This window comes from Benincasa hispida, chromosome 2 (genome assembly GCF_027475165.1).
Source record: "Benincasa hispida cultivar pf3 chromosome 2, pf3_genome.v1.1, whole genome shotgun sequence".
In the NCBI taxonomy this organism is placed as follows: domain Eukaryota; kingdom Viridiplantae; phylum Streptophyta; class Magnoliopsida; order Cucurbitales; family Cucurbitaceae; genus Benincasa; species Benincasa hispida.
Window position 1 is genome coordinate 45,034,115 of NC_143479.1, and position 11,981 is coordinate 45,046,095.

General features: G+C 34.5%; 1 protein-coding gene across 1 annotated transcript; it reads left to right on the plus strand.

The window, feature by feature from the left end:
* The first annotated feature begins 806 nt into the window (after nucleotides 1–806).
* On the plus strand, nucleotides 807–10,793 carry LOC150037929 (TATA-box-binding protein-like). Its single transcript, XM_090310665.1, has 11 exons — nucleotides 807–943; nucleotides 1,080–1,199; nucleotides 1,643–1,768; nucleotides 7,088–7,175; nucleotides 7,284–7,355; nucleotides 7,863–7,913; nucleotides 8,499–8,543; nucleotides 8,771–8,863; nucleotides 9,478–9,579; nucleotides 10,421–10,494; nucleotides 10,710–10,793. Coding segments are annotated over exons 3-11 (603 nt in total). The 5' UTR covers nucleotides 807–943; nucleotides 1,080–1,199; nucleotides 1,643–1,691; the 3' UTR covers nucleotides 10,711–10,793.
* The last annotated feature ends 1,188 nt before the right edge of the window (nucleotides 10,794–11,981 follow it).

The following is an 11,981-nucleotide window of genomic DNA, read 5'->3' on the forward strand; positions in this document are numbered from 1 at the left end:
TACACCAATAACAATAAATTTGGATGACTGTATTAAATAAACTATTGATATACATGCTGATACATCAAAAAGGGTAAGTTTGGAATAATAAAAATGGAAATATGCTTTTATGGGTTTTTTTTTGCTATATTTGCAAATTTTGAAAAATCATTGCTAAATTTGTAAATTTAAGAATGTTATTTTTTTCTATTCTTGCGAGTACCCCTATAATATATTTACTAATTCTAAGTCAAAACCCTACTTTGATCTGTCAATTTTATATTATTTAATTTTTTCCCCTAAATTCCCACCTCTTCGCAATCTTAAATTCAAAACCCCAAATTTAAATCATTCATCAACTTAAATTCCAATTCCAAAATATTTTATCCAAATATTTAAATCAAACCACAACCGAGGATTCCAAATCTCTCAATCAAATCTACATATTAAATATTTCACCAATTAAATTTTAAGTTCTCTTATCAACTTAATCTAAATCAATTATTTTCTCAAATTTGATTTTAAAATTAAAAATTAAAAAAAAAACATAAAATTCAATAAATTTAAGATAATCATTTTAAATTCACCTAAAATTTGGGGATGTTATAGTACATATCTTGACCTGATGGGTTTTTATATATCTAGGACCTGTCTTAAAACTGTAAAAACCAAATCGGATTATTAATAAAACCGAAATTGCGGTTCGGTTCGATTTAAAAGAATATTAACCGAATTTTTCGGTTCGATTCGATTTGAATTTCACAAATTTAAACCAAACCGAACCGTTTTAAAATATATATATACTCGAAATTTAGATTTTAGGGTCTCTTCCCATATCGCAAGACGCAAATTGCAGCCCGAAATCGTTCCTCTCTCGCAAGCTGGAAGCCAGCCCCCCTTCCCAATTCTTCTCTCCGTCTCTCGCGTCTCCCTTCGGCCTTTCGTTCTTGATTCGAAACTTTCGGTAGGAACCTCAGTCTCTTCCTTGTGATTCTGTGTTTATTTTCTAAAAGATTAGAAAATATAGATTGTTCCGGATTTGATTAACTGAGTTTATTTGAATATGCAACTTTTCTGTTGGTGCTTTTCTCAATCTTAAGAAAATATAGCTTTTCTCAACTTTTCCTCACCCATCAATCCTTCCTCATTATCCCCAAAGTTTTCTCTTCCGATCGACAGAAAATTCTTCGCCCAATTCTAGGGTTTCCCATTTGCAAGAGGTATGCATTTTGTTTTGTTTTGTGATCCATAGATCGTGTTTGTTAGGGGGGCTAGCTTTTGGGTTTTGATTTAGCTTTTTATTGGGTTTGTGTCTTGCCTTCCTCAGTTGGTATCTAGGCATGTTTTGCTTAGATTGGGCCTTTGCGGGTCGTTTACATGTCTCAAGAAGATGGGTTTTTGTATACCCCTTTAATGATTAATTGAAGTGAAGTGGGTTTCTATGATCTATGTATTTCTTTTGACCTTTATCGTTAATTTGATAAGTGCGACTGTGATAGCTGTTTGTGATGTACGGATTACTATTTTCAGTTTATTTAATAGGCATGAATTCTTGGGTTATTTATAATTTAGGGATATTTTGTCCTGATTTTGGGCTTGGGGGATTGAAGAAACGTGAAGAATGGTGGTATTCTTACTGTTTTTTGTGATAATTATTTTGCAGAAGGAGTTTAAAGGGTGGAGTTCTGTCGTGAAGAGATTTCTTATAAGAAATGGCTGATCAAGGCTTGGAAGCAGCCCAACCCGTTGATCTTAAGAAGCATCCCTCAGGAATTGTGCCTACCCTCCAGTGAGTTCTCACTTTTCCAACCGCTTGTGCCTTCTGATTGTGTATGATAGCTATTTTTTGTTGACCAAATAATAGTGTTACATTAGTTTTAAATGGTGGTTAAATATCAATGTTTTCAAAGGGCAAGGCGCATCTCAAGGTGACCAGCCCTTTGATTGCCTCAAGATGAGAGGTGAAAAAAAGGTGAGGCCTGAGTGGAGCAAGGGGCCATTAATAAATGAATATAACATAGATTGTAAGAACATCCAAATGGCAAAAACATACAATACTAATTAAGTTCTAATAGTTCCTCAATTGCGAATCAGAATGTTTTTGTTTGTGCTCCATTTCCACCATCCTATTGTAAAAGAGTACAAAATAAACTTAAAACAACTTCACTGCCCACTGCCGATGCCGAAGAAGCAAAATGCAAATACGAAAATTTATTGATTAATTGAATATAATTACAAATCATAATAAATTACCGTAAGGACAACCTACTATAAATTATAATAATAAAATATAATTTTATAATTTTATTGATTAAAGTAACAGAAGTTTTATTTAAAAAACAAACTTCAAAGAATGAAGCAAAAGAAATAAATGAAAAACTTACCCACAGACTGAATAAGACAAACAAGAAGAAAAGTGGAGAAACATTACTGACTGGTAGAAAGGATATGATGACCAAGTCGAGAAACCTTACACCCAACCATTGAAGTAATTGGAGAAACCTTGAGGAAGAAAACATCGTTCGAGAAGAAGAAACGATGACTAGTCTGAAGATGAAACGAGAGGGAAGAACGAAGTGAATTAAAAAAATATTAAGGAGTAGCAGAAAAGTTAATGGCAAATCTTTGTGTAGGCCTTTTTCTCGGGCTTACTAGATTTGATTTTATGGGTATGGAGCATATTTGAAAAAATAAAAATTAAAGAAGCAGCAGTAGAATGGTTGGTTGCGTGCCTCCGTCAATGCCAAAGGCACTCAAAGGGGCATTGAGGTGTTGTCGGGGGAGCCCTGATTGAAGATGCTTGCCTAGGCACTTCAAGAGGCAACCAGACCGTAGGTTGCCTTGCCTCTCATCTTAGGTTTGCTTGGGGTTGTCTTATTAACACTGCTATATAGAGCAGATTTCAACAAGAAATTGGTATCATGGATGCTTATAGTGATGTATCCAGAAATTGGGTTACTCTGGAAATGAGAGTAGTTTTTAACTTTTCGACCTAAGATCCATATGAACATCCAATATTGGCGTGATGTGATTCTTTCAAACTCTCCAGTTTTGAAATATTTAAGAATATACACATCCAATCTCTTTCTCCCCCCTATTTCTCTCTCTCGTGTGCACACATGTAGGTAACAGTATATATTTTGGTAATATAAGATTTAAATCGAGGTTCGAAGAACCAGTTACATCCTCTAAAAAATATAATGAGTTTACAAATCTCTTGTTAATTTGAATAGTTATTCAGGAATATATAAATTTCATTTATACATTAAAATACAAGTCCAGTAATTGTTTAAAAGCCACAACCTGCCCCTTCAAGAATGCCAATAAATGGACTTTCCTGCTTAACGAATCAACATTAGAGTGTCCAACTTTATGCTTACTGACGAAATCAAACCTTTGAATGAAGGAAAGCCATCTAGCATGCATACGATTTATATAGTTTTTTGAGTTTGCACAAATTTTAGAGAATAATGGTCAGAGAAAAGTATAAATTCCTTTCATAATAAGTATTGCTCCCAAACCTTAAGTGCTCGGACAAGGGAGTAGAGCTCTTGCTCATATGTACTCTATTTTTGACGAGCCTCACCCAACTTTTTGCTAAAGAATTCATTAGGATGCATGCTCTAGAGATAGAATGGCTCCATTTCCAGCCCCAGAAGCATTGAAAAGTACTTCAAAAGGCCTAGAAAAATCTGGAAGAGCACACTGTGGATGAGCATAACTTGTTCCTGTAACCAAAGAAATTTTCCTTTATTCAAGCAAATAGTGAGTGGGCTGCTAAAGAATTCAAATGTTGGATAAATTTCCTGTAAAATGTAGCCAAGTCAAGAAAGCTTTGGACATCCTTTACTGACGTGGGTGTTGGCCAATTGCGTGTAGCTTGAGTTTTAGAAGTGTTAGACACTCCATATTCATTAATCACAAACCCAAGAAAAGAGATCTAGTTTGTCATAAAATGAACACTTTTTTTTTATTAATGACCAATTGATTCTCGGCCGACGATTTAAGCATATTGTGAAGATGAAATAGGTGGTCATCTTTAGTTTTGCTATAAACCAATATATCATGGACATATGCCACCAAAAACTTATTAATGAAAGGTTTTAGAACTTGTGACATTAGTCTCATAAAAGTGCTCGGTGCATTAAACAAGCCAAATGGCACGACAAGCCAAACAAACCATCATGTGTTTTGATGGTTGTCTTCCATTAATCTCTCCACCTTATTCTTATTTGATGGTAACCACTCTTGAGATCAACTTTGGAAAACCACTTAGCAGCTCCAATTGGATTGAATGCATCCGAAATCCTTGGAATTGAAAAATGACACTTAACAGTTATCTTGTTGATGGCCCTACTATCTGCACACAACCTCCAAGTACCATCTTTCTTAGGGGCTACTAAAGTTGGGATGACACAAGGGCTAAGGCTTGGATGATTATGGCCTTTTTCTAATAGCTGTTGGATTTGTTCCTAAAGTATCTTACAATCTCTTGGGTTCATTCTATAATGAGGCAATTTAGGCAAAATGCTATTGGGTAAAAAGTCAATTTGGTGTTGGACATCCCTAAGAAGAGGTAAATCTGTTGGTGTTTCAACAATTTGTGGGAATTCCTCTAATAGTTGGTTAACATGGTCATTAGGCATAGAAGGGTCGGGTGAGTTTGACTGCCCTTGGACAAGACGACCCCAAATCTCCTTACACTCTTTGGTAACTAAAGGCTTTCGTTTAATGATGGTAAAGATACTTTCTTGTTATTAATATAATAACATTAGAAGGTAGGACTGCTTTTATGCCCATCGAGTTAAACTCATACGTATTGTCCCATCCTTTGTGAATGGTTTGTAAGTCGTATTGCCAAGGTCTCCCTAACAAAATATGAAAAACATTCATATCAAGATTATCACAAACGACTTGATCTTTATATATTTTTCCAGTAGAACTTATCTGAGCATCTCCTCCCTTTCGAATTCATCCAATTTTGTATGGGAGGGTGTGTCACTATCAAAGCTTTTACCAATTTCAAGGAGACCACATTTCAACTGCTTCCGTTGTCGATAATGACACTGCTCACCTTTCCATTGATTGTGCAATGCATACAGAAGAGGACGTGTCTTTGTGAATGAATTTTGGTTTTAGGTGAAAGCAAGACTGTTTTGAGAATGCATAACAGTTGGTCCCCATCTTCAGCTTTAATGTAAGTAGGATCTTCTTCCAAAATAGTGTTGTCACTGGTTTCTTGGCTCCCGTCCTCCATATATACCTCTACCTTTCTTTGAGGACATTCGTTTGATGATTGACCCTGTTGGCCAATGGCCATAACGAAAACATTTGCTGAAGTTGGTAGAGTTTGCATGTTTGTTCCACCCTTCTTGGTCGCCGTTTTTTGAAAACTTGGAGTTTGATTGGGTTTGTTACATGTGTTGTTTTTGTTCCAGACATGCTGCCAACCTAAAATTGCTTATTAGTGTCAGAGTTCTTTTTAGAATAAGTAAATGATCTGTTCCACATGCTTCTCTTCTGTTTCTGATTTCTTTTTCTACTTTCTGTTCCACCTTAGCAGCCATATTGATAGCTATTGCCAAGATCATCTACAATTCTTGCTATCTGGTAGTTTTCACTTTTGATTAATCTTCTACGGGCACCCAACCTATGAAATTCCACAGTATATGGCCACACTTCAATTCTACATTTTTGATACTGTTGGTAAAGGAGTTGTTCATAGTCAGCCTGTAAGACTCTTCCTTTCATCATTCTCAACATTCATGGTCAACGCTTGATAGGTCTCTTTCCGATTAGTCTAAGATTGAGTTGTATTTGGTCCCACCATGACATAGCTCCCCAATTTTCAATTTAGAAGTTACTAGTTTGACCTTGGGCTTCGGTGTATTCATGTAATCAGAAGCTCTCTGCGCTTTTGACCCAATCAAGGTATGCTTCTTAGTCTATCTTGCCATCGAACGTAGGGAAATCGATCTTCATCTTGTAATATTGGTTGTAATCCTTGCGTTATTGAAAATTCCTCACCTCTTATCTATTATGAAATCTTCCTAGCTTTTCTTATTCACTGGAGGAATCGAAATCATGGTCGTCAAATTTAGGTTCTTGAATTCTTGGTCTATCTTGAAGAACTCGAGCTCTCTAGAAATTAGGAAATCTTCCCCTTGCATTAAATCTTGATCCATTATTTTGTACTTCTTGAATTTTTGTTTTTTGCGGTTGCTCCCTAATCCCCCCTTTTCCCTATAAAGGTTGTTGTGGAGGGGCATTGGAAATTTGTTCTAATTGCCTAGCCATATCTTCGAGGATAGTCTGAATACTATCAATGCTAGATTGCATATAATTCAATGGTCCTTCAACCGCCAGCAAGCTTACGATTGTGGATTGTGGAGAGAGCGCATCAGGTGCTTGGGTTTGGGCTCAACATCCCTTACCCGACCGGAATTTATGGTGTTTTTCCTAGTCATTAGGTCCAAGGTAGTCTTGGAGCTTTGATACCGAACTTAGTGTAAGCAAGTTGGTAGAAACATTACCTTAAAAATCTTATGAATGAAAAGGGGGACTAATTCTTTAAATACTAGCCAGCCCACTGAAATTACAAGATAATCCCTATTAAACAATACACAAAGTTACTACACGGTAAACTACAAATACAACATAATATCCAAGCTTTAAACCCAAAACAGGGTACTAAAGAACAAGGGAAAGACAAAATTCACCCAAAACCAAAAACAAAGCCTCAAACCACATCAACAACTGTAGATTCATTTTGGTAATATGAGAGTTAAGTCGGAGTTCTAAGAATGAATTACATCCACCAAAAAAATTTAAGGAGTTCACAACTCTCTTACTAATTTGAATAGTTACTCAGGAATATGTAAATTTTGTCTATACATTAAGAATTTGTCAAGATTGATGGTCTAGCATAATCTTTGTAATATTTCCAAGAATAATTCAGAGAAGATTCTCCCTTCCTGACAAAATTGTCATACATAACGGTGATATGTGATAACCTGGTAACTAAGATAAAAACATATTCTTTCTTATTATATGTACTCTCTTTTTTTTTGTCTCTTGATGAACGTACAATATATTATATTGTTTCTAGGAACATTGTGTCAACTGTGAATCTGGACTGCAAGTTGGATCTAAAAGCCATTGCTCTGCAAGCTCGCAATGCTGAATATAATCCCAAGGCAAGTGACTTTTTATAATAAGCCAATTCTAATTTCAGGTTGGAACTTTGTTGTTTCTTTTTTTGCCTTTGAATTTTTAAGATTTCAATAATTTTTTCAATGAAACAGCGTTTTGCTGCTGTTATCATGAGAATAAGGGAGCCAAAAACTACAGCATTGATATTTGCATCAGGAAAGATGGTAATTTATTTTCTACCTAATTTTTGAATGACTGAAGTTTGCCACATTGCTAACTTGATTAAGACAATATGACATTATGATCAAAGATAAAAAATTTGCAAAGTTGATTAGGGGCATAATCTTGTTCCATATCTTTGTGAACCCATGTCATGATCATATTTTATTCTATAATTTAATAATAACCTCAAAACCACATGTATTAAGACAATATGACATTATGGGAGTTGTACTAAAGAAAAAAAGACCTCAAACCAATATTTATAATTTATTTGGCCAATCTTCTTTTCATGGACCCATATGAAACAGGCACGTTGATAAAATAATTCCCCTAAGAATGCTTCGGAGCTTGATGAAATTTGTTTGAATTGCATTTAAGTTGGGTGAGAATTTGTGGCCGTAATTTGCCACTATAGTTATATGGATGCTCTTTTTTTTTTCCCTTGTAAACTGGTTGCTGCACTTGAAGATTATCTTGTTTTAGCTATTCAGATGTATGATGTGGTGTAGGTCTGTACTGGAGCTAAGAGTGAACAACAATCCAAATTAGCTGCAAGAAAGGTATTTACTTTCTTTCCATTGTTTTGTCTTAGTGTATAGAGGTTGTCAAAACCTCTCTCTACACATTGGCTGTTAGAATATCAATGATGGAATCCTGCAGCTTGAGAAGGTTTACATGATTTTATCTTAAACTGTTATCTTTTGGTTCATTAATTTTTCAAAGGTCTGACTAGTTGTGTCCTGCCTGGATTCGGTGACTTAATTTGATTTCTGAAGCTTAAGTGTTACAGATTTCATTTTATAGGCAGTCCAGACAATTAGAGATATGAGCTGAGATATGGTTAGGAATTAGGCATTGAGAATGGTTGATAGTTGAAAGTAATATGTACTTTACATCTTGTTGTAGAAAAAAATGTATGTACGCATAGTTATTTGCATAACTAAGTGTTGATGTATCATTTGAGATTAAATTGTCATAAGGGAGTCAATAAGCATGATCAGTTGATGCTTAGTTTATTGACTTTCTTATTATTCTAAAAGCTGTTGGGCATCTCATTCAACAGCACCCTTCTTTTTCATATGAAGGTCATAAAAAATATAATATGAATTCTTTATCTGATATTGTACCTTGTTTCTACTTCCCAGTACGCCCGAATTATCCAAAAACTTGGTTTTCCTGCCAAGTTCAAGGTATGTGCTTCTATCCCCCTCACGTGTAGGGCACTGCAATTGCCACCAGAAACTTATTTTAGATTTCCTTTTGTAAAAAAAAAAAAGTGGAGACGTCTTTCAGTAAGAATGAAAGAAGACAAAAGAGAAGGGAAAATAAGATAAACACACAGTTCAAATAAAAAAATTTGATTCTTAAAACTAAGATTATTTAGTGTACATTCTCATGCATTTTTAATCTGATGCAGGATTTTAAGATTCAGAATATTGTTGGCTCATGTGATGTTAAGTTCCCCATAAGGCTCGAGGGTCTTGCTTATTCACACGGAGCCTTTTCAAGTGTAAGCTTAAAATCTATATCTTGGTATCTATGTGCATTCTATGGCATTGTTTCTATTACCTCATTATTAGATTTTCGTCAGATTCTGGAAGTCCACAGTTAGTCAAGCATTTTTCTGCTAGAAATCTCTTCTGAATATTTTTCTTTTGGGGGTATGCCTTGAATGTGTATGTACTAGTCAAGCATTTTTCTGCTAGAAATCTCCATCTCTTCTGAATATTTTTCTTTTGGGGGCATGACTTTTGGGGGCATTTCTCCAATTTTTTAAAGTGATTCTGTGTTTTGGTTTTTGCATGGGGAACTAGTCCAACAATGAATCTTCATGGTCAACAAGTTTGAGATGGTACTGAAGTTTGTGTAGTTTTGAGTGATGTATGCACATTTATCGGTGATGAAATAAATCCTAAGAGTTAATAGTATTTTCAATGTTTTAAGTACTTCATTGTAATTAACAGTCACTATATATTTTATCAGTTAAACATTTATTTTGATGTGAACATTTTATATTTGTGTAACTTAACTTCATTAAAACTAAACATTTATTTTGATGTCGAACTTTTTTATATATGTGTAACTTAACTTCATTAAAACTTAACTCTTCATTTTTCTTTCCAGTACGAACCAGAGTTATTTCCTGGATTGATATATCGGATGAAACAACCAAAGATTGTGCTGCTCATTTTTGTCTCTGGAAAAATAGTTCTAACTGGGGCTAAGGTAAAAATTCGATTGCCATTTTTGTGCTTATGAGGTTAGATGTCTGAAATATTATTTGAATATTGAGGATATATTAGTTATTAGCCAAAAGTTTATTAGTCGGAGGTGGTATGTATTGGGTGACGGTGAAGGCATATGATGGTTTACCTATTTTAGCTTCGGCTTGCATTTATTCAGTAGGGAGGTCTCCAAGTTCCTTGACTCGAATATTTTACTGGTCAATATGATTCTCTGATTTCAATTTAATGCGTAATTAATATGCCATCAATTATCACAGATTCAATTAGCAGTTAATGGGTTTAGTATGATTTATGGTCAGTTTTGACCAATCTTGAGATAACCCTTAGAATAACAGGATTACAATTGCAGAATTGCATGACCTATTTGCCATGTTTTAAAAGGTGGTCATACGCGCATGGCTAAGCACTAGGTGTAGGTTAAGGCGGGGCACACAAAAGAACGTGTACATTAGGCGTGCTCCTTCTGTGAAGCCCCAAGTGTTAAGCCCTGGCCCAGAGGCTTTTTCATTAAGTAAAAAAATAATAATTATTAGGGTTTTTCATCTATATTAATTAAAAAAAAATAATATTTACTAAGTCTAAATGCAAACTTCCCTGCATTTAGGTTATTTTTCCCTCATAATATTCGACCATTTTCTTTTCCTTATGGAATACTTTGTACATTGGTAGCGAACATCACACAAAAATCTGTGCTTTTTTTGTGCTTTGTGCTTTGTACTTAAGTCCCAAAAACTATTGCGCTTTATTAGCTTTAAAAACACACAGCCTATTTGTAAAGTTAGTGTCAGAACTACAGTTATCTTTGATCTTGAATCCTTCAGGTGAGAGAGGAGACATATACAGCCTTTGAGAACATATACCCAGTGCTTACAGAGTTCAGGAAAAACCAGCAATGGTAAGATGCTTCAACTGAAACTCCCAAAGAGTTTAATATGGGTGCCAACATAAATCTTTGTGCAATTTTTTCTTCTCCTATATTGGTTGGATTTCTTATTAGCATGTGGATCTGAGTCTGAATCTTTTGCTGGAAGAAATGAATAATCTAAATTGTTCCAGATTAAAACAAGCCAGCCTATTGCTCGTTTCATCTTAACGAACATCTGTTTGCAGATATTTTGGTTTTGGATTAGCCATCTGGGAAGTCGATTTTCTTTCATCCTTGGAGAACAAACTGACTGGCACAGACACAAGGTAGCCGGAAAGAAGTGTATTTATCGAGAGATTTCTTCCAGTTTGAAGATATATAAGACTTTCGGTTTTTGGCCTTAAAATGAAGGGGTTTAGTCTAGTGAATCAGCGTCTTCACTTAAGTGTCCGTCTATGCGATAAAAAGTGGAGGGAAGCCAGTGGAACCTTTTTTTTTTTTTTTTTTTCCTTTTTTTAATTTTTTCTTTTTGATATATGTGATATTATGTAATCAAAATGGGGGATTGTGTATAGAAGATTTTTTGTTCCAATAACTGACACTAGACAATTATGCAATTTATATTAACCTTCACACAAGGTCATGTTATGGTTCTACTCCATAGATAGAATAAATTAGAAATTATTTGATATTCGAATAGTGAAAATATTGACGATCCTATTTCTATTCCAGTATATGAGGTGATCATCAAACCCCAAATTGTGAAATTTGAACCTTTTTTTTTTACTTCATTTTGAAGCTATAATATCTAGCTTCCTAAACCAGCAATTGCTGGCTGGAGAAAAAAAAAGACCATTGCAGGGTCAATCAAAGCTAAATGAATCCGGAGTTATTTGAACTTAGAGGTGTTTGATCTCTCAATTTTGCAATTTTTGCACTAGAAAAAGAAAAAAGAGTTTGTGTTGGCTTTTCTATTTTTTTATTTTTTCTCTACCACCATTTAGTGTTCTATAAAATTTTATAATAGAAGATGCTTTGATCAATTTACAAATTAAAATCCTATCATTTGGAGAGTTAAAATTACATATATATTTATGAATGTTTTATAATCTACTTGGGTTTATCAAATCATAATGTTGTGCTTTTGAAGATGCTAAAATTTATTAAGTCAGCATTATCTCATACATAGATAAGTTATTATTTTATAAATAATAACGAAAACACTAGCTATCCACATCTTTGACATTTCTTGTTCATTCATATTTAAATATGTGGGAATCGAAATTTAAAATTAGTAGAAACATGAGTAACTTAAAAAGGGACAATTCTTTGTCTATGAGAAGTGGCATTCTACTTACATCAACATCTTGTCAATTTACCAATTCGACCTTGAAAACCACTTGTGCGTTTGCAATTAAGAACGTCACTTGATGATCAATGCTCGATGCACGATACATGACACTCCATGCTCTATGCTTTACACTCTATGTTGTACGTTCTATGCTCGATACGCGATA

Excerpts from the sequence above, each read along its gene's own strand:
- LOC150037929 (XM_090310665.1), top strand. The coding sequence starts at position 1,692 with ATGGCTGATCAAGGCTTGGAAGCAGCCCAACCCGTTGATCTTAAGAAG. Across the intron at positions 1,769-7,087 it reads GGAATTGTGCCTACCCTCCA|GAACATTGTGTCAACTGTGA; the intron begins GTGAGTTCTCAC and ends TATTGTTTCTAG. Across the intron at positions 7,176-7,283 it reads ATGCTGAATATAATCCCAAG|CGTTTTGCTGCTGTTATCAT; the intron begins GCAAGTGACTTT and ends TCAATGAAACAG.